We start from the raw sequence: 27,074 nt of genomic DNA, 5'->3' as shown, positions 1-27,074 counted from the left end.
CATTTTAATTTAGTTTTAGTCTCTCAGACCCAAAACGTACTGAATATTTTGTCCACAATAACATATATGGAGCTGGCCTGTTCTGACATCACAACATACCCATATGTGGCTATGCCTGACACAGAATTCCATATATAGGAATAAAGGGACATATATCTCCATATATGGGCATGAAAGGGACACAGACAGATGGGTGCAACGGGTACTCTGACACGGGTACAGCGGGTATGGCATAGTCGGGTGGGGCATGGATCTCCAACTTCCATCGTTACTGACTCGGTGCGCTACAGCCGCTCTAGGTTCTTATTACTTAGGGAATGCTTCCCAGATGTCATGACGTTGTCATGGCGATCCGTGTTGACTGAGTAATGAATTATGAGCTGACATTATAGTTTGAGTGACAGCTGCACTTGGATCCCATCGAGCAGTAACGGTCTCGTGCACCTAAATGTCTGATAGTAGTATTATTGCGTGCGTGCGTGTGTGCGTGCGTGTGTGCGTGCGCAGTATATATTTTATTTAAAGGTTAGGGGTAGAAATCTCATCAATTCTCTGGAGTCTGTCTTCCAGGCCCAGTCCATGCAGGTAGGTGGGTTCTGTTCTCAACAGATACCACATTATTTATTCATCCATTTATTTGTGTGGAGCTCTCTGGTGGTGCAGGAGCCAGCTAGAGGTGGTTCGGGCATCGGCTGCCTCGGATGGTTCGGCATAAGGATGCCTCTCGAGCGTCTCCCTATATAGGGAGGTCCTCGATGCACGTCCCACTGGAAGGGAGAACCCACCGGGGCAGACCAAGGACCAGATGGAGGGATTATATGTCCAAACTGGCCTGGGAGCGCCTTGCGGTCCCCCAGGACGAAGTTACTAATGTTGCTCTGGTGTGGAGAGGGAATTCTGGAGAAGTGTGTTCTGACTACGGATAAGCGGTTGAAGATGGATGGGTGGTGGTGCAGTGGTAGAACCTGGAATCCACTGCGGGTCTTATTGCTTTGTCCCTATATAGGGCCTAGACCAGGGGTTCCCAAACTGTGGTGCGTGCACCCCTTGTGGTGCGCGAACGCCCTCCAGGGCAGTGGTTCCCAAACTTTTTCATGTCAAGGACCCCCCAAATTGACACATTGAAAATTAGATGTCGGGGACCGCCATAAGAGAATATTTTCACGGCTCTAGCAGTGATTCTCCAACCCGTTGAATGTCAAGGACCCCCAGTTTGACATGCATTAGTCTATAAGGCTGTGTGTTGAACACCGAACAGAAGACATGTAGTTGACTGAGTGATGCTACTGCTGCTTATTATCACAACATAAAGTTATATCATGATTTCGACCTAAATGGCATATTGGCATAATATATCAACAAGTAGAGGATGATAAAAAAAATAGCTTGATGAGTCGACCGTCTTGATCCAAGGCTGTTTCAAACATGGCCATCACTCATCAGTCTAATCTTTTTAACTTTATTTACACTTAAATCCGGTGGTACATTTATGACAAGTCAAGCTTTCTCTGAAGGTCTTTCGTTGTCGCACATTCACAACAGAGAATTTTCAATAAATCATTTAACAGTTTGCCAAACAAATCAGTTCTGTACGAAATGAAACCCAAGAAAGCACTATATATATGGCTTGTTTCAATTGGGAGGTCCTGTCTGTATTCAATCCATCAACATTTAATGACAAACAAGCAAGGTGATTCTTGTAGTGGGACGGAGACTCTACAGTGCATCCTCCCGGTGAACTGCTTGCTGATGTAATCGTGTATGCGGTGCATTTGTGTTAGACAGGAACTGTTTTTGATATTAAAAAACATGAACATATTCCAGAGGCCTGGTTCTTAGTGATTGGTTTTGCAGATTAGACCTTTTCATATATTTCATAGATGGCCCTGTTTTTGTTTGTACATTGGATTTCACGTTTGTTTATTTTCAGACATTTAACCACTTAAACCCTCAATACTTGGTAAAAACCTGGGCTCCATCTGTACATACTCTACACCAAACCTATCTCCATCTGTACGTACTCTACACCAAACCTATCTCCATCTGTACATACTCTACACCAAACCTACCTCCATCTGTACGTACTCTACACCAAACCTATCTCCATCTCTATGTACTCTACACCAAACCTATCTCCATCTCTATGTACTCTACACCAAACCTATCTCCATCTGTACGTACTCTACACCAAACCTACCTCCATCTGTACATACTCTACACCAAACCTACCTCCATCTGTATGTACTCTACACCAAACCTATCTCCATCTGTATGTACTCTACACCAAACCTATCTCCATCTGTACGTACTCTACACCAAACCTATCTCCATCTGTACATACTCTACACCAAACCTACCTCCATCTGTACATACTCTACACCAAACCTATATCCATCTCTATGTACTCTACACCAAACCTATCTCCATCTGTATGTACTCTACACCAAACCTATCTCCATCTGTATGTACTCTACACCAAACCTACCTCCATCTGTACATACTCTACACCAAACCTACCTCCATCTGTATGTACTCTACACCAAACCTACCTCCATCTGTACGTACTCTACACCAAACCTACCTCCATCTGTACGTACTCTACACCAAACCTATCTCCATCTGTATGTACTCTACACCAAACCTACCTCCATCTGTATGTACTCTACACCAAACCTACCTCCATCTGTACATACTCTACACCAAACCTACCTCCATCTGTATATACTCTACACCAAACCTACCTCCATCTGTACGTACTCTACACCAAACCTACCTCCATCTGTATATACTCTACACCAAACCTACCTCCATCTGTACATACTCTACACCAAACCTATCTCCATCTCTATGTACTCTACACCAAACCTATCTCCATCTGTACGTACTCTACACCAAACCTATCTCCATCTGTACGTACTCTACACCAAACCTACCTCCATCTGTATGTACTCTACACCAAACCTACCTCCATCTGTACGTACTCTACACCAAACCTATCTCCATCTGTACGTACTCTACACCAAACCTATCTCCATCTGTACGTACTCTACACCAAACCTATCTCCATCTGTACGCACTCTACACCAAACCTATCTCCATCTGTATGTACTCTACACCAAACCTATCTCCATCTGTACGTACTCTACACCAAACCTATCTCCATCTGTACGCACTCTACACCAAACCTACCTCCATCTGTATGTACTCTACACCAAACCTATCTCCATCTGTACGTACTCTACACCAAACCTATCTCCATCTGTATGTACTCTACACCAAACCTATCTCCATCTGTATGTACTCTACACCAAACCTACCTCCCCACCACCACCACCACCACACCCAGACTCAAATATTGAAGTGTTCAACTGGGACGGCCCGTTGTGAGCTTGTAGATCTGCTGTGTTTTCCTCCTGTTTGTGTGACAGTCCTGTATGATGAAGCAGGGCGTTAAAAAGGTGACGAATAATAAACATGCCTTCTCTGTCGGGTGGAAAAACCTCACGTGTCCAAAATAAATAAACTGGATACAATTTTTTTGAAAGCATCAAAGGCAGAAGATCTACAAGCTGAAAACGCGTCGCTTCGCTTGTAGATCTGCTTCAGTGTGACTGTGCAAGCAGGCTGTTATTTTATTTTAAATAATATAAAAACGGAGATAAGAGGTTTCTGCCCGGTGACGTTTTATTGTTACATGACGGAACCCAGTGTCTGTTAACAATGACAACTGTGTGTGTGTGTGTGTGTGTGTGTGTGTGTGTGTGTGTGTGTGTGTCTGTGTCTGCGTGTGTGCGTACGTCCGTGCGTGTGTGTGCTGTGTGGACGTGACAGGGTCATGACAGGCAGACAGGATCCAGAGCTGCGTGGCGAGGAGCAGACTCACGTGCGCGTAGAGGAGGAGGAAGGGGAGGAGCCTAGCGAGGAGGAGGAGGCGGAGCTACCATACCCCTCCCTGGCTCCGGTGGTCCTGTTGACACTGACTCAGACCAGCCCACCGCGGTCCTGGTGTCTGCGTGCAGTATGTCACCCATATCCTTGTCCCTCTGGGCGTGTGTGTGTGTGTGTGTGTGTGTGTGTGTGTGTGTGTGTGTGCGTGTGTGTGTGTGCATGTGTGTGCGTGTGTGCGTGTGCGTGTTCGAGCTTGCGTGCGTGCGACCATGTTGGAAGTAGCATGTACATTTTGACCACAGTCTGGAGGAGGCATTCCTTACCAAGGTGCTTAAGTACCAGCGTCTTAAGGATGCTACAAATGTAAACTACTTGTGTTGATAATTTGGAAGCCTCGGTAATGTCTATATATCAGTTGTGAGAGGCCTGCAGGTTGCAGGAATGCCCAATAAGCCGAGCTTGAGGCATTGGCAAAGTTCTGTTCAGTGTCTGCGATAATTGGCAGTCGACCATATATGGAGGAGGCGATGCTTCTTGTATCCTGAAGCACTTTGTTGTTGAGTTGCCTACGTTTGGTCATCTACTGTTGTTTGTGTTGAAGAATGTTCTTGTTAAATGTGAACGCAAATTATATAATATGGCGTGCGTGTGTACTGTGTGTGTGTGTGCGTGCGTGCGTGCGTGCGTGTGTGTGTGTATACATAGAGTTGATTATTTTATGCTGTGGAAAATAATGTCAAAGTGAAAGTGTTGCCTTCAAAATTAGACCATTCCCACCATGTCACTCCAAATGGTTCAGGAACAACAATCAGTTTCCTTTGGGTATGCCGTTTGAACGGGTGTTTTGTTTTGCAAATTATACAGGATTTTTGACAGGATTAATACCAGGCTGGAGGAAGAGAGATATACCGTTTGTTTTGTGAACAAATAAATAAATATGATGGTAATATATACTACTGTATTACACAGTGGGTGAAAAAAATAAGGGTTAACCACTCCCCTTAAGGCAAAACCACACCCCTCGGGGGAGTGGCCCCCAAAGGTACCTATGTGCCAGTGACATCCATAGGTACCTCCCTGGAATGAACGAATGGAACTGGGCCGTAATTTAATGTATTATAGTTATAGGAATATAAACAGCGGCGTCTTCTAAACCTAGGAGGGTTGTTGTTGGGCACTTTGTGTATACAGAACACAGAGACATATAATCCATCAAAATATAGTAGATTAGGATTAGACGCTTAGAGGTCAAGTTTACATTATTGTCAGGCTTACAGTTTAACATATTTTATACATTAGGTGTGATGCGATGACAACATGACAACGTGTGTGTGTGTGTGTGTGTGTGTGTGTGTGTGTGTGTGTGTGTGTGTGTGTGTGTGTGTGTGTGTGTGTGTGTGTGTGTGTGTGTGTGTGTGTGTGTGTGTGTGACACCAGTGTTCTGTGTTTTGTCACAGCTCTCCTGTACCCAGCATGGACCTTGGTCTGAATATTTACTTAACGAATAAACGGCAGATACACTGTGTGTGTACAGGCGTGCTTGTGTGTGTGTGTGTGTGTGTGTGTGTGTGTGTGTGTGTGTGTGTGTGTTAATTACTTCCTGGGACATCTAACGATTTTTTCTCTTCCTCTGATTGGTGGTTACCATGGTTACCCTCGTTAATTAATCCTCCTGGGCGTCGGTCGTTGGTTGTTAACCTTTGACCTTGATCTCTCCTCCCCATTGTCTCTTCTCCCCTCCCCTCTCCATTAGTGAGAGTGTGTATGTGTGTGCATGTGCGTGTGTGCGTATTCCATTGGGCGTGGATCTTTGACCTGTAATCTTTTTACTGTTGCGTTCACGACTGGATCTCGCTCCATGCTCACGTCTCCGTTCCCAGCAAGCCTTCCATTAGCATCTGTTAAAGTTCTCTGTTAAAGTTCTCCGTCAGCGAGGTCAGGAGGGTAACGATTTGGGCACCGCTGAGAACAAACATGGTTGAACAAACAGGTTGAAGTCGTGTACGCAGATAGACATGCTTCAACCTGACAGAGATATGAGGTTTCAGGCCGACGGGGACCTTTATGTAAGTGCAGACGTTTACATTATCTACACAAGCTAGAAGTAGATTGGATTTGTGAAGCGACCCGTCTGCTTCACGCCTTCCTGAACTCCACCTGTTCAAGTATTTGTTGTAGGAATTACAAAATCTCTGTGTCGGGGGATGAAACCACAATGGCAAATACGGTCGAATAATTTTGAGCGATGTCCATGTTAGATTTCACATTAATACCATAATGTTGGCTATTCAGAAATAGCAGATCTGCAAGCAACAAAAAAAAAGATATATATCTTTGAACTTCCGATTTAGAGAGCGTTTGCAGAATTTCTATGAGCGTGGGGTGAATTGTTTATAACCAGCATTATCAGATGAAAGCAGTGGGTTGCTGAAAAGAGTAGCGCCGTTTGCAGAGAGCCCAGCTGCTTTCACCCCAGATGATCACCCTGTAACCTGCAACCACCGTGACATGTTTCATAGCAAATTTAGTTTTATCCATAGTCTTTAGAATAAAAGGTCATTTAGTTTTTGTCATATTTTAGTCATCTAAAATGTTTTAGTTTTATAGTCTATATGTATAGTTTTAGTCTGCTAAAAATCGTAACATTTCAGTCGACGAAATGCACAGTTGATTTTGTCGACAAAAAACATTTTGGCGGTGCCTTGATGGCATTGCAGTGTACATTTTTTCACAATATTTTTGATTTAGTCTTTTGAATTACATAATTTAGTCTTAGTCCTATTTAGTCTTCTGACTGTCTTAGTCTTTTAGTCTTTCATTATATTTCAGTCATAGTTTATAGTTTTTATTTATTTTACTTGGTTTCATCAGTGAAAAAAGGGTAGTGGACGGACATTCTTCATCATGGTTTTAGTCTCTCTCTAGCCCTCCATCGTCGCTTCCAGTCATCGCGGTTCTGGCCAGCTCGTTGGTGCTTTTGTGATCCTGCGTCATTCTTGAGTACATCCACATAGGTTAACCCATTCTGACCTTAGATCAGATTCATACGAGGTTTCCGCCGGACACACACTGGTCTGATGAACCCATTCTGACCTGAGATCAGATTCTAAAAAATGTCAGTCGTTCTTCGATTTTTCAAAAATAGCAGACCTACAAGCTCGTATCGCGCCACTCGGTGGCGCGATATGAGCTTGTAGATCTGCTATTTTTAAATAGCTAAAGCATGACGTGATGCAGACACCAAAAGGGGTGCCCAGTCAGAATGGGTTAATGTGGGACGTCCTCGTGACCGGTGCCCGTGTGTTGGTTCCCACAGCACCAGTCTGCTGGCTGGCAGCTCTAGGGCGGCGGTGGCTCGGGGATAGAATGACTGGATCGTAAACCACAAGGTTGCCAGTTCGAACCCACGCTCCCCCAGAGTTAGTGTCGAAGTGTCCTTGAGCAAGACTGAACCCCTAATTGCTCCCGATGTGCTGGTCGGTGCCGTGCATGGTTTCCGCCGCCATCGGTGTATGAATGTGTATGTAAAGCGCTTTGGATAAGAGGCGCTATATAAACGCACCATTTACCATTTAGGTGTCTTTGGGCTCATTCTCCATGGCTGATATGTTCCGGCTCACCCTTGGCATTCCATCATACAGATTTGTGTTGGTGACATGTGTGCTCTTGCTGATGAGTAAGAGTTGAGTACTGCACGCAGCATTCTGGTGTAGCACTACTAGGTTAGGCTTCAGGGTCCTGTGTTCACTACTAGCACCCATCTAGACACTCTGCTAGGGTTAGGCTTCAGGGTCCTGTGTTCACTACTAGCACCCATCTAGACACTGCTAGGGTTAGGCTTCAGGGTCCTGCGTTCACTGCCGTATAGGAGAACAGACTCTACTGTTGCGTAGAAGAAACTGAGTTTGAGTTTGAGCTGAGTAATTAGTCGACAAAATTGACACTGCTGCAACCAAAAAGTTGTTCTGCGTCCAACGCATTCATTTTCAACTGCAGTTCCCAATGAGACAATTTATTTGATTGGTAATTGAATACAATTTTTATTTAAAGTTACAAATTTAAGTTAAATTAATTGATGATTCATTTAGATAAAAGGATGGTATAAGATGTCCTGTTTGTTCTCTCCTTTGTTTCACACAAATACACAAACAAAGCAACAGCTGAATCAGATTATGATGTGATTATAATAATAATAATAATAAAACTTTATTTGTATAGCACCTTTCATGACATGAAATGCAGCTCAAAGTGCTTTACAGAACAATTATGAGATGATACTAGTTATTATGCTATATAAATTACGCAAATTGCTTTACTTTGTGCCTTGAGCTTCTAGATTAATATATTTTAATATATAGCAAACGCTATCACAACTAAAAATGGCACATGCATGCTTTCCTGTAATGGGCTACAACTGTGTGTGTGTGTGTGTGTGCGTGTGTGCGCTCCCATCAGCAGAGCACTATGGGTACTTGATGAAATATAAATTCATAATTCCTGAATAAATAAAACTACTTTGCCCAGAAAAAGAAACCTTACAAAGTCTCTGCTCTGTTGCCTCATCCAAACAACACACGCACGCATGCACACGCACACGCACACACACACACACAAAACACACACACAGTCTCTCTCTCTCTCTCTCTCTCTCTCTCAGGCAGACAGGGGAATCTCGAAGGGAGAAGTTCGGAGGAATCACCTGGTTGCTAGGCAACAGCGTAGCACTGCCTTGATGGCCTGATTACTTCCGCTTGCTGTGTGTGTGTAACCGTGTCCCCATTATTTTTTATTTACAGTTCATATGTGGTTGTGTGGGGGAATCCCTGTGTCTGGACGTGCATGTGTCTGTGACGTGCGTGTGTGATTTGAGGAGGAACTAACGTGAGGACATTGTTGAACACTAACGTTAACGCACAGAGGGAGGTCCTTAAGAGCTTATCCTCTCCTCTCCTCTCCTCTCCTCTCCTCTCCTCTCCTCTCCTCTCCTCTCCTCTCCTCTCCTCTCCTCTCCTCTCCTCTCCTCTCCTCTCCTCTCCTCTCCTCTCCTCTCCTCTCCTCCCCTCTCGGTGCCAGTGTTCGTTGGGCACCAGTCTAGTCCCTGGCATGGTGCCAGGTTCTGTCCCGCCCGATCTTGACCAATCTCTGGCCAATGAGACGGCAATCGATGGCATGCCAACGTCATCCATGCACACACGCACCTCTGGCCAATGGGATAGCATGCCACGCGCACACCGTCGGGTCTGTTGCGACGAGTGGTTCAGTTTGCAAATGTGGGTCCTACCATGCATTAAACCACTAACGTTGGTCCGGCTGGTTTCGTTTTGTCCAAAGCGATTTACGTGAAATAGCATGGCTGCGCCTGCAGTATAGGCTTCTACCAAAACACATTGTACGTTTGTGTCACACATGGAAAGCGACGGAAAAAGTCCACGTGTAGACGGCGCTTCTTTCACCTGACAAATATGACCATGTCATAATTTCTTGTTTTTATTTCCACACTACAACTCTGAGGTTATATTTAATGACGTAGACCAATGTTGTAAATGAGTGGTATTCCCCTTTAACTGCTCTTCCCCTTTCATTGCTCTCTCTCTCCCTCGCCCTCTCGCTCGCCCCCTCTCGCTCGCCCCCTCTCGCTCTCGTTCTCTCGTCGTCAGTAAGTGACTGCTTTGGTGTCAGTGTACATACACTTGTCTCTGTACAACACACACACACACACACACACACACACACACACACACAGACATGACTTATTAATCAGCAACATGAAACATTCAGAGGTTATAGTCTTTGTTTAAAGATGAGAAAAGATGATTCAATCTAACTGTACACAGATACCCCCCCTCCTCCCCCCACCACAGATACCCCCCCTCCCCCCACCACAGATACCCCCCCTCCCCCCACCACAGATACTCCCCCTCCCCCCACCACAGATACCCCCCCTCCCCCCACCTCTTCAGCTGATGACCACTGAACATGTTTAGCATGTCCATGTCCCTTTTCATCTTGTAGATCAGCTATTTCTTGTCTCCTTTTGAGCTTGTAGATCAGACAGACAGACAGACAACCGATCAGTGCATCAATTAACTTTAACTGAAATATATATGAAACTAAAAACTATGAAAACGAAAACAACAAAAACTCATGCACACATAACCATACTTCCTGTGCACAACCCCTATTGCATTTAGCATAATAAACATGTAATTTACTCTGTGTTGTCTCCCTTTCAGCTTGTAGATCATATGTGTTGTCTGTCTTTCAGCTTGTAGATCTGCTATGTGTTGTCTGTCTTTCAGCTTGTAGATCTGCTATATGTGTTGTCTGTCTTTCAGCTTGTAGATCTGCTATGTTTTCTGTCTTTCAGCTTGTAGATCTGCTATTATGTTGTCTGTCTTTCAGCTTGTAGATCTGCTATATGTGTTATCTGTCTTTCAGCTTGTAGATCTGCTATATATTGTCTGTCTTGCAGTTTGTAGATCTGCTATTTGTTGTCTGTCTTTCAACTTGTAGATCTGCTATATGTTGTCTTGTGTTTGTGTGTGCATGTGTATCAATTTAACAAAGGTGCAGACGATCAGAAATCAGCAGAGAGTGATCGACGGTTTGCGCTACTCTATGCCAAATTGAAGTGGACTCGGCCACGGACTTTAAAAATGAGGCTATATCTCCAGGCCTGAGGCGTGGCCAGACTATATGGTTTTACGTCTGTGCTAATCTGCTAATCTCCGCCGCCCATGCAGGCACGTGCAGAGAATGGTAGAGAGAGGCAGGGCCTGACATTCCCTATATAAAAGGGCACTTTTAGCGAAGAAATACATTGCGAAAATAGCTGATCTACAAGCTTGTAGATCAGCTGTTTTCCGAGGCGGAAACCCCACACTGTTGGTTAGCCACTGGAGATGTGGTGTATGCGACATCCATCCATCTTCAACCGCTTATCCGTAGTCTGGTCGCGGGGGCAACAGCTCCACCAGAGAGCTCCAGACTTCCCTCTCCAGACTGACTTCCTCCTGGGGGATTCCGAGACGTTCCAAGGCCAGTGAGTCAATGTGCATGCGACATGGGATTTCTAAAACGAATTCTATAGTTACAACGCAAAATGCTGCATTCAAGTAGGAAGGAAGTTTCGGAAAAAAGGCAGTTCTCCTCAATGGATATGGCATGGAGAGAGAGAGAGAGGGGCATTTGCATTTCTTTCACCATGTAGTAAACGCTGCATTCGCAGTCTGGAGAGGGCCGTTTTTTTAGAGACGGGTAAAAGGGCATGTGTGCACGTGCAGCCTGTCGACGCCGTTGGCTTGATGGCAGTGAAACTGTACGTGTGCACCACACACACACTCCCTGGATGCCAGAGCACACACCTTTTTCGACAGTACCTCTACAGATTTTTGTCTCCATAATAGCCCTGAAACCAAACATATTCCATCCCGACTAAGCTTGACTTCCAAAGTTTGCAGGATTTGGTCCAGCTTGTTTGAAGAAAATGCCTCAAATCATTCATACATCATTGTTTCTGTGTTTTCGTTATGTATTTGTGTTTTCTTGCATTTATATTTGTTTGATTTCTGTTCATTCATTTTTTGGTGGCAAATTCTTTAGAATAAAGAAATGTATGTGGAATTTAGCGTGCATGGTTCGATTCCCCCGCCCGTCATCCTCTCTCTCTCTCTCTCTCTCTCTCTCTCTCTCTCTCTCTCTCTCTCTCTCTCTCTCTCTCTCTCTCTCTCTCTCTGCCTGCCCTTGCTCCCCTGATGTCTCTCTCTCTGCCTGCCCTTGCTCCCCTGATGTCTCTCTCTCTCTCTGCCCTTACTCCCCTGATGTCTCTCTCTCTCTCTGCCCTTACTCCCCTGATGTCTCTCTCTCTCTCTCTCTGCCCTTGCTCCCCTGATGTCTCTCTCTCTCTGCCTGCCCTTACGCCCCTGATGTCTCTCTCTCTCTGTCTGCCCTTGCTCCCCTGATGTCTCTCTCTCTCTGTCTGCCCTTGCTCCCCTGATGTCTCTCTCTCTTTCTCTCTGCCCTTACTCCCCTGATGTCTCTCTCTCTCTCTCTGCCCTTGCTCCCCTGATGTCTCTCTCTCTCTCTGCCCTTACTCCCCTGATGTCTCTCTCTCTTTCTCTCTGCCCTTACTCCCCTGATGTCTCTCTCTCTTTCTCTCTGCCCTTGCTCCCCTGATGTCTCTCTCTCTCTCTCTGCCCTTGCTCCCCTGATGTCTCTCTCTCTCTGTCTGCCCTTGCTCCCCTGATGTCTCTCTCTCTCTGCCTGCCCTTGCTCCCCTGATGTCTCTCTCTCTGCCTGCCCTTGCTCCCCTGATGTCTCTCTCTCTCTCTGCCCTTGCTCCCCTGATGTCTCTCTCTCTCTGTCTGCCCTTGCTCCCCTGATGTCTCTCTCTCTCTCTGCCCTTGCTCCCCTGATGTCTCTCTCTCTCTGCCTGCCCTTGCTCCCCTGATGTCTCTCTCTCTCTGCCTGCCCTTGCTCCCCTGATGTCTCTCTCTATCTGCCTGCCCTTGCTCCCCTGATGTCTCTCTCTCTCTGCCTGCATGTCCTTGCTCCCCTGATGTCTCTCTCTCTCTCTGCCTGCCCTTGCTCCCCTGATGTCTCTCGAGCCTCTCTCTATCTAATTCTAGATTCTAAAGTATAATACAGTGTGCCACGGCTGACAGATGTTCTCCCTATTGTTTTACGACCAGAATAGTTCAAACAGAAGAATAGTAACAAAAGACATCAAGTCCTCCTGTATCCCTGCATGTGTGTGTGGGTGTGTGCGTGTGTACTGCGTGCGTGCGTGCGTGCGTGCACATGCGCGCCGGCACAGGCAGGTGTTTCATTATAATAATAACAATCAGGACATGGTCTCCCTGTAGCAAGCTGTCTGTAATGTGTGGATGTCTCAAGGTGTCCATTTTGTAATCTACTATTACCAGCAGGCTCACAACCCCCCTGGCACCACCGTCCCTAGGCGGGCAGAAACCCACCCTGGTATCCATCCACCCCCTACATCCCCGATATGCGTCTTCTGCCTCGTGCTTTGCAATAGTCTGTATGCACATGCATAACGTGAGTGGCAAATAGTTTAAGTTCGTTTATCGACAACCTTTCTGTGTGGATGAATGGGCTGTCAAGGCCGGAAAGTAGTTTTTGACACTCAGTAGACGTTCCTGCATAACTTCCGGTTTTGATGATGATTTCACGTGCATAACCTAGTCTAGGCACTCCACAGTCCACACCATGAAGCTGTGGCTGTGTGCATTCATTATGCACGTTGCATCAACACTGTGGACTGGCCACAGGACGTACCGGGTATATATACCCGGTGGGCCGACCCTCTGGTGGGGCAGTCTGCATGGGACAAATGTTAAATCAGTTATGTTGTATACTGTAAGTCGTGCTATTAAGGGCTTGTATTTCAAGTATTTTTATGGGCCTCGACACCGAAAAATCAGTAGAGTATCTGCCGAATTTCTGTCTCAGTCCAGCCCTGTACACCACGGAAATGAGGATGGGGGTTCTAGCCCCACGGGCACCCAAACCTCTTCATCCGGCTCGCAACCAGTGTTGCGGGGACCACCAGTGGTTCTTCTGGGGGTTTCCAATTATTAATTATTGTTAAACATTACATTACTTAATTTCACTACACAGTCTACACAATTAGAGAATGTAGATTTTTTTTAAATTTAGAACCATGTTTTGCCGGTTATCTTCCCAATGGTACCACATCAATACAGCATGGAATTGGTAGACAAAATCTTATCCCACGACAATAATATATTAAAAACGAAATGCAGATAACTAATGGACCTTGATATGAAAACTGCTGTAAATCTTATTTGCCTGAATGGTAAATGCATTTTTAAGTGCATTTATATAACTGTTACATAAATAGTGCATTTATATAACAGTTACATAAATAGTGCATTATATTCACCCATTCACACACACATTCATACACCGATGGCGGAGGAAACCATGCAAGGCACCAACCTGCACATCGGGAGCAATCGGGGGGTTCAGAGTCTTGCTCAAAGCAATGACGGCTTCCTGTGTGGAACCTTTGTGATTCCACTCTGTGGAACAGTTTGTGTTCAGAGACTACTAAAGTATTCCAGTGAGTTGCATGCTAATGTGGAGCTTCATCTTTGTTTAATATCTCTATTAAAACATTAAGACCTGAGGGCAGATTCTGGAAATGTCATGTAGAAACCTCAAGTTTCTATAATATCAGTGCATGGTTCGCAAACTTTTTCATGTCAAGGACACTTTCTAGTCTCTCTGATCTTTATTACTGAGGATTCTAAACACTAGTCTCTGTTTCTAGTCACTGATCTTTATATTACTGAGGATTCTAAACACTAGTCTCTGTTTCTAGTCACTGATCTTTATATTACTGAGGATTCTAAACACTAGTCTCTGTTTCTAGTCACTGATCTTTATTCCTGAGGATTCTAAACACTAGTCTCTGTTTCTAGTCACTGATCTTTATATTACTGAGGATTCTAAACACTAGTCTCTGTTTCTAGTCACTGATCTTTATATTACTGAGGATTCTAAACACTAGTCTCTGTTTCTAGTCACTGATCTTTATTCCTGAGGATTCTAAACACTAGTCTCTGTTTCTAGTCACTCTGAACTGAGGATTTTAAACACTAGTCTCTGTTTCTAGTCACTGATCTTTATATTACTGAGGATTCTAAACACTAGTCTCTGTTTCTAGTCACTGATCTTTATATTACTGAGGATTCTAAACACTAGTCTCTGTTTCTAGTCACTGATCTTTATTCCTGAGGATTCTAAACACTATTCTCTGTTTCTAGTCACTCTGATCTGTATTACTGAGGATTCTAAACATCTCTGTTTCTCAAACGTTGTCAGGTCTCTATGGATATAGAGTAGTCTGATAAACAGCCAACTCCCCAGACACCGTTTAGTAGAAACACCACGTGTGTGTGTGTGTGTGTGTGTGTGTGTGTGTGTGTGTGTGGCAGTCCCTGCATGTCCACTCAACTGAGCGCTCGTGTGTGTGTGTGTGTGTGTGTACGTGTGCGTGCGTGCGTGCATGCACGCGTCCTCTGCCATGTGTTTGAACTGTTTAAAGGTTTAAATCCTCCAGTATGTTCAGCCTGCGTTACGGCACTGCCTTTATCTGTCCTGCACTCTCTACGGACTGACTGACTCTGGGATTTAATTGGACTGAAGTGTGTGTGTGTGTGTGTGTGTGTGTGTGTGTGTGTGTGTGTGTGTGTGCGCGAGCGCGCAAAATAGGTTGTGAGATTGACAAAACGGTTTTCAGCCAATTAAAAATGACTGCCAGCTCATGTAACCATGGCAACCGAATGTCACATACATAAGGGCACATATGGAGTGTCATGCTGTGTATGCTGTGTGCCGAACTAGTTTGAATACAATACAAATGGGACATCAGGGACAACGCTCCACACGTCCTAGACTCTTCTCCCTTCTCTAAAACACCCTGGACAGCGCTCCACACGTCCTAGACTCTTCTCCCTTCTCTAAATCACCCTGGACAACAAGTCCACACGTCGTAGACTCTTATCCCTTCCCTAAAACACCTTGGACAACGCTCCACACGTCGTAGACTCTTATCCCTTCCCTAAAACACCCTTGGACAACGCTCCACACGTCCTAGACTCTTCTCCCTTCTCTAAAACACCCTGGACAACTCTCCACACGTCCTAGACTCTTCTCCCTTCTCTAAAACACCCTGGACAACGCTCCACACGTCCTAGACTCTTCTCCCTTCTCTAAAACACCTTGGACAACGCTCCACACATCGTAGACTCTTATCCCTTCCCTAAAACACCTTGGACAACGCTCCACACGTCCTAGACTCTTCTCCCTTCTCTAAAACACCTTGGACAACGCTCCACACATCGTAGACTCTTATCCCTTCCCTAAAACACCTTGGACAACGCTCCACACGTCCTAGACTCTTCTCCCTTCTCTAAAACACCCTGGACAACGCTCCACACGTCCTAGACTCTTCTCCCTTCTTTAAAACACCCTGGACAACGCTCCACAGACTCTTCTCCCAACTCTTCTCCCTCTTCTCCCAAGTCGGTGTGGTTGTTTCAAACCCTGCAACAATCTCAAGTATAACACTGCACTGCACTTCATCTGAAAAAACACATGGCAAAGCTACAAAATGAAACGAGAAGCCAAACTGTGGTGTGTGTGTGTAACGCCCGGGATTCAAACTCTGATATTAGACTTTTGATGCCATCAGGCAGAGGCTCTGAGCCACTCTGCTACACTGACCCCCCCTTTTGACCTCCCACTGGGAAACCCGATCCGGGTCACGGCACCAATGTAACGCCCGGGATTCGAACTCAGGCCTCCCGCGTGAAAGTCCAACATCTTAACCACTAGACCAAAGGGATATCCCTCTGGACTGGGGGAGATATTAGACTTTTGAGGCCATCAGGCAGAGGCTCTGAGCCACTGCTACATGTGCGCGTAAGTGAGTGTGTGTCTGTGTGTGTGTGAGTGAGTGCGCATCTGTGTGCGTGCGCGTGCAGTGTGCTAAGTGAAGCGTTTTATAGGAGCACTAAAGGAGTGGAAGACAGCAGCACTTCTCTTGAAGGAAGATGCTGATAAACATGCAGTCAACCTGACATCAGCTGAACATCAGAACATCAGAGCAATAATGAGCATACCAGACGCAGACATTCATGTTCCTAGCTCGCTTTGCTATAGTTGTGAGTAGCTCGACAACCGATATCTGATAACAACCTTATGTGTCCGTTATCTATAAGATTTTTATCCAGTTAACAGTTTCTTTAATATTATGTTATTGGTAAAAAAAAATCAAGTGCCTTAATTCCCTCTGTTATAAAAGTACTGTATTTGAAGGCCCTAGTAAAAGATACTGGTTTTGTTCAGAATGTATATTGTCTCCCTTCTTTCCACAAAAGAATAGAAAAATGCTCGATGAGAACCCGGCTCGATGAGCCTGATCGATAAGTTGCTCGTTAGCAATAAGAATTTACGTTCTCCATCCTGTAGTGTAGAGAGAGAGAGAGAGAGAGAGAGAGAGAGAGAGAGAGAGAGAGATGGGGGACATCAATGTTTCACCATCAATATTTTATTCATGTGGAGATTCACTTCTTCACTGAGTGTGACATGAAGTCATTATGGTGCTGACATCTTCTCACAGAAAAACATCACTTATAATATAATCTGGAAACTTAATATCCTCACTGTCGGTCTGTCTGTCCGTCCGTCCGTCCGGTGGAAACCATAAAGTATGTCCAAAACCTGGTGCTTTTCCCATCCATCCATCTTCAACCGTTTATCTGTAGTCGGGTCACAGGGGCAACACCTCCAGCAGAGATATCCAGACATTATAAAGCCCAGCATCCTAACAAAATGTTCATTTTTCAGGAAATGGAAAATATACATTGTTCAGGAAAGCAATACTGCCTCAATCAATGTTGTTTATATATTGTCAATGACTTGCATGAAAGGGGGAGAGGTGGTGGAGTTAGTTGCTTTAGCAGACAGTTTGAGAGGGGGAGAGGTGGTGGAGTTAGCTGCTTCAGCAGAAAGTTTTAAATACTGTACCTTCCATTGGTTCAACAGCACTGATTTATGCAAAAGAAAAAATCTAAACCCTCAAAAATGGAGTTAGGTGGTTTCCTCCCGACAGCAACACATTACATATTCTGTCTTTTCTGTTATACCGTCTAATGGTGTCTGTTTGTTTAGTTGTTTGATCTTTTCCAGTGTGCCGCATTGACTGTTTTGTTCCATTTCAAATGAATAATTATGCCATTATTATTTGCATAATAATGAGAGGAGTTGGGCTTAATTAATTCAGCGTTACTCCATTGTGTTGTTTGCACTTGTATCCTCTTTATTGTGCAACAATATGTGACTAGTTGCAAGCTTGTAGATCTGCTAATTTCCTCATGCAACCAAGTGTAAAATGACTTCTAGTCCTTCCGTAACGTTTTAGTTTGTATTTGTTGACAAAAGTGTCAATATACTTAGTCTTAGTTTTAGTCATAGCTTAGTTTTCAGTGTTCAGTTCCCTCCGTTTTGTTCTGTCCTGTCAACCAAACGGCCATCTGTGCCATTAACCCATTGTGGCTGGGAACCCCTTTTGGTGTTTTAAGCAGTATGCTATACTTTAGCTATTGAAAAATAGCAGATCTACAAGGTCGTAGCGCGGCACCGAGTGCCGCACTACGAGCTTGTAGGTCTGCTATATTTGAGAAATCGTGAAAATGTGGCGAATATATCCTTTTTTAACACACATTTTTGCTTCTACCCCAGCCATCAATCCCCCCCTCCCCCCCACATAATTTCAGATGGGGGTCGGCGGCCTATTACATATAATATTGGGGGTCCTTGACATGAAAATATTTGAGAACGACTGATGTAGAAACATAGGTTTTTCATAGAACTGTCATAATTTAGAAGGCATTTGTAGAATCGTCCTCGGGTCTAAACCGCCTAATGAAAGCCAAACGTGTGTGTACAAGCTGTTTTGGACACTCCCCCCATGCAGCTCTGGACAGCACTGACCCAACAGCATACAGGGACACTCCCCCCATGCAGCTCTGGACAGCACTGACCCAACAGCATGCAGGGACACTCCCCCCATGCAGCTCTGGACAGCACTGACCCAACAGCATACAGGGACACTCCCCCCATGCAGCTCTGGACAGCACTGACCCAACAGCATGCAGGGACACTCCCCCCATGCAGCTCTGGACAGCACTGACCCAACAGCATGTAGGGACACCTCCCCCATGCAGCTCTGGACAGCACTGACCCAACAGCATGTAGGGACACCTCCCCCATGCAGCTCTGGACAGCACTGACCCAACAGCATGTAGGGACACCTCCCCCATGCAGCTCTGGACAGCACTGACCCAACAGCATGCAGGGACACACCCCCCATGCAGCTCTGGACAGCACTGACCCAACAGCATGCAGGGACACTCCCCCCATGCAGCTCAGGACAGCACTGACCCAACAGCTTGAAGTGACCGCAATAGCCTATGAGCTATAGTTCCAAACATTGCTCCTATATGGCTGGAACTATATCCCATTGAGATAGAATGAGCACTTCCGCGTTCCATTGTTACAATGGGAGTCAACGCTAGTGTCGCCACTCTCTTACTAGATTACTCTGGCAGGGATGTGCTGAGAACGGTAGAGAGGCATGCAAGGGACTGGCATTGCTTAGAACAGTGGTTTTCAACCCTTTTCATATCAAGGCTCATTATTACGGGTGAAGAGTACAGCTGAGATTCCCTGGGGAGCACCAACAATTGGTAGTTAATGCCGAGGAGAGGGTTGTGTTCACTTTCCCCCTCTGTACTCTGTAAGAAGCATATACCAGTGAATTAAGTATGGATTCACTTCCAATAATTTCTCCTCAAATGCTGCCTTCGTGTATGGCATTTGCATTTCTTTCACCATAGTTTAAACGCTGCATTCATGGTCTGGAGAGGGCAGTTGTTTTACAGATGGGTAAAAGGGGCAGGGGCTGAAGCCCCCTTTGATGTCTATGTGTGCACGTGCCAGCTCAACAGCCTAAATAGAACACTGGATGAATTAAACGGGTGTGCCACCGTTTCAACCTGCAAACAAAAAGTGCCTCAGTTGTGTCTGTCCCTAGAGAGACAGAGACAGAGATGATTTGTGAGCAGAGGGCGAGAGAGGGAAGGGGAGAATGAAAGACATACAGAGAGAGAGAGAGAGAGAGAGAGAGAGAAAACGGTTGTTTTGCCACCCCGAGAAGGTGAAGGTGAGTGATGGAGCAACCGCGGTAACGCCCCCACCTCATCCATCATTCACACCTTGACCCCGCCCCGCCGGGGGGGTGTGCGTGCGCGCGCGTGTGCGTGTCAGTGGGAGGTACAGCAAAGGACTGTGGGAGGGGTTGAAGGGCGGAAGCGGAGCAGCCAATGACAACGTCGTAAAAGTTGACAACGTCTCAACTCTGCAAATGAGGAGAGTCACGCTTTGATTTTGAACCCCTTCAAGCCCACCGTCCTGTGTGTGTGTGTGTGTGTGCTCGCCCGCATGTCGCTGTTCATTCCCTGTCGTGCTGAAATGTGTGTGAGAAGGTGTGGCCTATATGCTAGGGGGTGTGTCCTACGTTTGGGGGTGTGTCCTATGATGTCCTATAGAGCGTCGCAGCCCCGCCCCTTTCATGACGACGACAGGCCCAGGAACTAATTTCCCGTTCATTTTTCCCAAAAGTATTTATTTAAAGACCTGTACGCCTCAGACAAAGCCAACTCGGATGGTGACAAATCATGACAATAAACACAATATTTTGGGCCAAACAAATAAAAAAAGGGCATGGCACAACACTTTTCTATTTGTTCGGCCCAAAATATTGTGTTTGTTGGCCTTTTCTGCGGCTTTAAAGGCTTTTAAATAAATACTTTCTGAAATGTCTATATGGGAAAAATGCATGGGGAATGATTCGTCATGTCATGAAAGGGGGCGGGACGGCGACGCTGTATGATAGGGGGGCATGTCCTATGATGATGACATGGTGATGTGTGCACAGCTCAGGGTCGTAGGGGCTTTAGGTTAGAGAGCGTTAAGGTCGTCCGTTAATTAGCAGGATGAGAAAAAATGAAGGATTCTCACGTGTGTCCGTGTGTGTGTGTTTGTGCGTGTGCGTATGTGTGTGTGCGTGTGTGCGGTAGCAGATATGCAAACTCAGCTGGAGGACTTTCTTTTGTCCTCTCTGACTGGATGTGTGCATGTATGCACCTGCGTTTGTGTGCGTGTGCATGCGTGCGTGCGTGTGTGTGTGTGTGGGTGTGTGTGTGTGTGTGTGTGTGTGTGTGCGTTGTGGAACTCCAAAGTCAATTCCCACGGTGAGAGATGGGGGGGTTCCCATGGCAACCACAGCAAAAGAGAGGACACCGGATTACCCTCCGTCTGTCTGTCTGTCTGTCTGTCTGTCTGTCTGTCTGTCTGTCTGTCTGTCTGTCTGTCTGTCTGTCTGTCTGTCTGTCTGTCTGTCTGTCTGTCTGTCTGTCTGTCTGTCTGTCTGTCTGTCTGTCTGAATCAGTCGTATTGTTACATCACAAGGTTAAATGTATTCATGGTTTAATCTAATTTTGTAGGAAGGAAAAAAGTGTGTACAAAAAAAGTGTTTTTTGTAATTATTTTTCTACTTTCTAATCTTTGTCCACAGCATAAACGTCTTTAAATAAGTACTTTTTGAAAAGTCTATGTGGGAAATGAACGGTAATTATTTTCCGGGTCTCTCGAGGGGGCGGGACTGCGACGCTCTATACCTAGAATATAGATTAATAAGTTGTGCGTCAATTGTCTCTATTTTTCTTTTCCTCACAATTCAATTCAAATGGTCTTTGTTGACATGATAAAACATACGTCTCCAAAGCAAAAAAAGTGGAACGATACAATCAAAACAAAATGTAAAGATTACAATTGAAAGTCAGAATATATATCCAATAAATCATTGTTTATGTATACTCAGATGATGCAGATAGTGCACGAATACCCACGATATGGTTGTTTTGTGTTCCCATTTGTCATCCTTCTCCTGTCACTGCAGCTCACAAATCTCGCTGCTGTGTCTGCACATTGTTGTACTTCGCCCAGTATAACATATGGGATGTATTTATTTATTAATTTGTTGTCAGACATGTTGTCAAACTCTCCTTGGGTGGTTGGAGTTCTGTGGGAAGCATGAGTGGCCAGGCGGGAGGTGCACAATTTACAATTTACAATTTAGGCATTATTTTAGCAGACGCTCTTAATCCAGAGCGACAAGAACAAAAGCATGGGAATACATCACATAAAAGCATTTATCATGAAACATGCGTAAGCTAAGAAAGTAACAGTGGAATATCTATATAATGAAACTATACATACACTATAGATATAAACTATATTTACTACTATGCTATACATTATGTACTATGGCGTGCTATGACTATATACAATACAATTATAGTGCTGTCTACATAACATGCTATAAGTCTGTGTCAAAAGAAATGCTAAGATGCACTGCACCACATCCACCTTGTAGGAGATGCACTGCACCACATCCACCTTGTAGGAGGTGCACTGCACGCACATCCACCTTGTAGGAGATGCACTGCACCACATCCACCTTGTAGGAGATGCACTGCACCACATCCACCTTGTAGGAGGTGCACTGCACGCACATCCACCTTGTAGGAGATGCACTGCACCACATCCACCTTGTAGGAGGTGCACTGCACCACATCCACCTTGTAGGAGGTGCACTGCACCACATCCACCTTGTAGGAGGTGCACTGCATGCACATCCACCTTGTAGGAGGTGCACTGCACCACATCCACCTTGTAGGAGGTGCACTGCACCACATCCACCTTGTAGGAGGTGCACTGCACCACATCCACCTTGTAGGAGGTGCACTGCACCACATCCACCTTGTAGGAGGTGCACTGCACCACATCCACCTTGTAGGAGGTGCACTGCACGCACATCCACCTTGTAGGAGATGCACTGCACCACATCCACCTTGTAGGAGATGCACTGCATCACATCCACCTTGTAGGAGGTGCACTGCACCACATCCACCTTGTAGGAGGTGCACTGCACGCACATCCACCTTGTATGGTCCCAGGGTAGATCTCTCCAGGGGGAGCCTATTATCGTTCTGCGCAATTGATGAAGACGAACTCCGCAAAACCATATCACAAATGACATCATCCTCCTGTTCATTGGATACAATTCCCACCACCTTTCTCAAAGAGGTCTTAGACAGTGTGATTGGAGATATCCTAAAAATTGTAAACAGCTCGCTACAATCAGGCGTCTTCCCAGACTCACTGAAGACTGCTGTAGTTAAGCCCCTTCTCAAGAAACACAATCTTGATCCCTCTGTTTTGGGTAACTATCGACCCATTTCAAATCTACCCTTTCTGGGCAAGGTTTTAGAAAAATGCATCTTTCATCAATTGGATGTGTTTCTACAGAACAATACCACCTTGTAGGAGGTGCACTGCACCACATCCACCTTGTAGGAGGTGCACTGCACCACATCCACCTTGTAGGAGATGCACTGCACCACATCCACCTTGTAGGAGGTGCACTGCACCACATCCACCTTGTAGGAGGTGCACTGCACCACATCCACCTTGTAGGAGATGCACTGCACCACATCCACCTTGTAGGAGGTGCACTGCACCACATCCACCTTGTAGGAGGTGCACTGCACCACATCCACCTTGTAGGAGATGCACTGCACCACATCCACCTTGTAGGAGGTGCACTGCACCACATCCACCTTGTAGGAGATGCACTGCACCACATCCACCTTGTAGGAGGTGCACTGCACCACATCCACCTTGTAGGAGATGCACTGCACCACATCCACCTTGTAGGAGGTGCACTGCACCACATCCACCTTGTAGGAGGTGCACTGCACCACATCCACCTTGTAGGAGGTGCACTGCACCACATCCACCTTGTAGGAGGTGCACTGCACCACATCCACCTTGTAGGAGGTGCACTGCACGCACATCCACCTTGTATGGTCCCAGGGTAGATCTCTCCAGGGGGAGCCTATTATCGTTCTGCGCAATTGATGAAGACGAACTCCGCAAAACCATATCACAAATGACATCATCCTCCTGTTCATTGGATACAATTCCCACCACCTTTCTCAAAGAGGTCTTAGACAGTGTGATTGGAGATATCCTAAAAATTGTAAACAGCTCGCTACATTCAGTCGTCTTCCCAGACTCACTGAAGACTGCTGTAGTTAAGCCCCTTCTCAAGAAACACAATCTTGATCCCTCTGTTTTGGGTAACTATCGACCCATTTCAAATCTACCCTTTCTGGGCAAGGTTTTAGAAAAATGCATCTTTCATCAATTGGATGTGTTTCTACAGAACAATACCACCTTGTAGGAGGTGCACTGCACGCACATCCACCTTGTAGAAGATGCACTGCATGCACATCCACCTTGTAGAAGATGCACTGCACCACATCCACCTTGTAGAAGATGCACTGCATGCACATCCACCTTGTATGAGATGCACTGCACCACATCCACCTTGTAGGAGATGCACTGCACCACATCCACCTTGTAGGAGGTGCACTGCATGCACATCCACCTTGTAGGAGGTGCACTGCATGCACATCCACCCTGTCTCTGTGTCTCTCTCTCTCTCTCTCTCTCTCGCTCTCTCTCTCTCTCTCTCTCTCTCTGGAGTGATGAAGGATTGTACTCTCATTATTTCTCATATCTCTGGAGGACTGAGTCCAGCAAGAGAGGGGACTCTTCTGTTCTGTTCTGTTCTCTGTGTGTGTGTGTGTGTGTGTGTGTGTGTGTGTGTGTGTGTGTGTGTGTGTGTGTGTGTGTGTGTGTGTGTGTGTGTGTGTGTGTGTGTGTGTGTGTGTGTGTGTGTGTGTGTGTGTGTGTGTGTGTGTGTGTGTGTGTGTGTGTGTGTGTGCGTGCGTGCGTTGACAGTGCATTATCGCCAAGGACAACACACACACACCAGCAAACACACTGGTTTTCAAACATTTACATTTTATTTTGAACTGAAGACCCCAAAAAAAAATCAGAAGCGGTAATAATGTAATCGCGGCGTGGCGGCGATGTTTTTAATGAGCCCCTAACAATTCAGTTATTCAATTATTGGCAAGAGAAAACATACGGATCACTTCACCACTTTTCATGATAAAATGGCACAATGTGTTCCTACTAGTCTGTGTCTCATAGGAGGGCTGTTTAGATGTGTGTGTGTGTGTGTGTGTGTGTGTGTGTGTGTGTGCGTGTGCGTGCGTTATATATGCCACGTTGTTTACCTGTGTTACCACGGTGATGAGCCTTAACCTTTGACCTCCACATGGTTTGAGCGGGTCAGCATTCTGGCAATCCTGTTGAACTGTGTGACCCTGGGGATGTTCCAGCCCTGTGACCACACCCCCTCCATCCTGCAGGTAACTAACGCACGCACACACGCAACCATGTGACCACACCCCCTCCACCCTGCAGGTAACTAACACACACTTGCACACGTGCACACACACTTGCGCACGTGCACGTGCACACAACCATGTGACCACACCCCCTCCATACAGCAGGTAACTAACACACACACTTGCGCACGTGCACACACGCACACAAGCACACTGTGTGCTTGCACCCAGAGACATCTAATTAACAGTTTCCCCTGCGGTGATTAAACAATGATGTTCCAGATCTCCCTGCCTGGTGTACACTAACCTTTTCAAGAGCCACTGCACCCACTTTGATCTTTGCTTGTCAGGAAAACCCACTTTAATTAAAAGGGTGTAATCGATTGTCGTTGGTGTTAAAACATATTCCAAAGTGGCGATCGCGACAACAGGGCGGAGAAGGAACGTGCGCAGGGCTTAGCATTTTTTAATCTACTTATTTTAGGGGCACGATGAAAAGTTATCAAATAATGTGTTTTTGAGGGGTGCTAGCCCCTCCTATATATATATACAGCTTTTGTCCCCATACATCTCAGAATTTGCCATTAACAATGAAAGGTAAATTCATGTCAAATGTCAGGCTAAATCTTGTCCGCACACGTCTCAATATTTGCCATTGGCAATGAACAGAGAAATTAGGTCAAAGTTCTGCTAAACGCCATTGACATTGAAGGGTAAAAAAGTGATATGAGGTAGGGTAATATGGCAAAATATTATATCACAATATCTTTTCAGTAATTATCACAATTCATTGATATTCATCAATATATATCATTGTTATGTTTGTTTTTATATAATCTATATAATGAATTTGTTTTTATGCTAATACTTAGTTTTTTATGCAGATACAGACAGACAGATGGATAGATTGGTAATATGTTGCTCATGGATGGATGGATAGACAGACAGACAGACAGACTATCGTTTTTATCCGGCTGTTCTATCATGCGAGTGTGACATTCAGTGCAGGGCAGGCTGCTCGATGGTGAATTAGTATTGAACATTCTCCTTGGCTTTGACTGCTTCAGTTCAGACAGAACATGGGACATATCAGCTACAGTAGACTACTGACTTACCAAGCTATAGTCTGCTACGCAGAAGGAGGTCGCACAACTAAACCTTGGCGTGGTGGAAGGAGGTGGTGGGGGGACAGATGTTTGCCTTTTTTTCGTTGCACATTATGCAGGTCACACAATGGATGGACCACTGACTGATACGTATGTATCCAGCCAGGTCGGTCATTCGTATAATCATTCACGCTGTGCACACGCTTTTGTATGCAAAGGCTAAGCAAGGGTTGTTTTTGATAGATATCAATCCGTCCACTCCATGTGCGTGCACTCTTTGTGTGCACGGCTGCACGCTGTTTCACCCGTGTTTGGTTAAAAGTTATATCAAGTTTACGTTTGAACATTTTCAAACTTTGCAAATAACTTTATTATTCAACGTATCGGGGTCCAAGCAATTCATTCTGTGCTATCATGCTAATGCTATCCTGCTGCGTTGGCTCTGTCTTCTGTCTGCCGCTGCTGACAGGGTAGAGCACGAAGCTGCGACACAGGGAGGGGCGGGGCGGTGGGAGCATAGGGTCATAGATCTTCAAATGAACGCCGCATTGAGCCTCGACACGTTGTTAGCTTGAAGATCTGCTCTTTTTGGCGAACGACACCGCCATACTACAGAATATAAATTTAGGTATAGAACTGCGACTATAGAATGTGCACTTGCTGTATCAGAGCCTTGTCTTGATCACGATTGAATGGTCAAATTCTGTAGTCGCACACCAGTGCTACAAATTGAATTGTACAACTCGCACGGTGCTATTTTTAGTAGCAAATGCGAGTACCTAGTCGCACTGTGTTTTGGCTTCATCAAGCTACTTCAGCTACATCCGGGATAGCGCCTGGTGCGTCGGCTAAATGAGCTCCGTTGCTGCAAATCACTGGGCGTTCTGATTTAATGGTCCTAAATACCTCCGGGCGTTCCAGGTGTTAACTCGTGTTAGGGAGGGAAAGTGTTAAAACATAACCCTCATCCTGTGTTGTGCTGCATGCAGATCCGTGTGTCTGTGATCCAGTGTTGATTTCGTCGACTAAAACTAAAACGAAAAATGTCCGTCGACTAACTTTTTCCACTGACGAAAACTAAGCTATGATGACTAAAACTGACTAAATATATCGACAATTTCGTCAACAAATTAAAACTAGA

The 27,074-nt window shown here is 45.5% G+C and overlaps 1 protein-coding gene and 1 long non-coding RNA gene across 2 annotated transcripts in view; both read left to right on the top strand.

Moving 5' to 3' along the window:
• LOC310859020 overlaps positions 1-27,074 on the top strand; it is a 227,714-nt gene that overhangs the window by 16,218 nt on the left and 184,422 nt on the right. The gene's annotated exons all lie outside the window — the stretch shown is intronic.
• LOC310859165 (voltage-dependent T-type calcium channel subunit alpha-1H-like) overlaps positions 24,795-27,074 on the top strand; it is a gene marked incomplete at its 3' end in the record, with an annotated part of 124,458 nt that continues 122,178 nt past the window's right edge. Inside the window, exon 1 of the mRNA XM_083765564.1 lies at positions 24,795-24,848. Coding sequence (XP_083621690.1) covers positions 24,810-24,848 — 39 coding nt within the window. The 5' untranslated portion in view covers positions 24,795-24,809. The remainder of the gene's footprint in view (positions 24,849-27,074) is intronic.

Source organism: Protomyctophum parallelum (assembly GCF_964188405.1).
Source record: "Protomyctophum parallelum genome assembly, chromosome: 5".
Lineage (NCBI taxonomy): Eukaryota > Metazoa > Chordata > Actinopteri > Myctophiformes > Myctophidae > Protomyctophum > Protomyctophum parallelum.
This window is presented reverse-complemented; position numbering and strand designations above follow the sequence as displayed.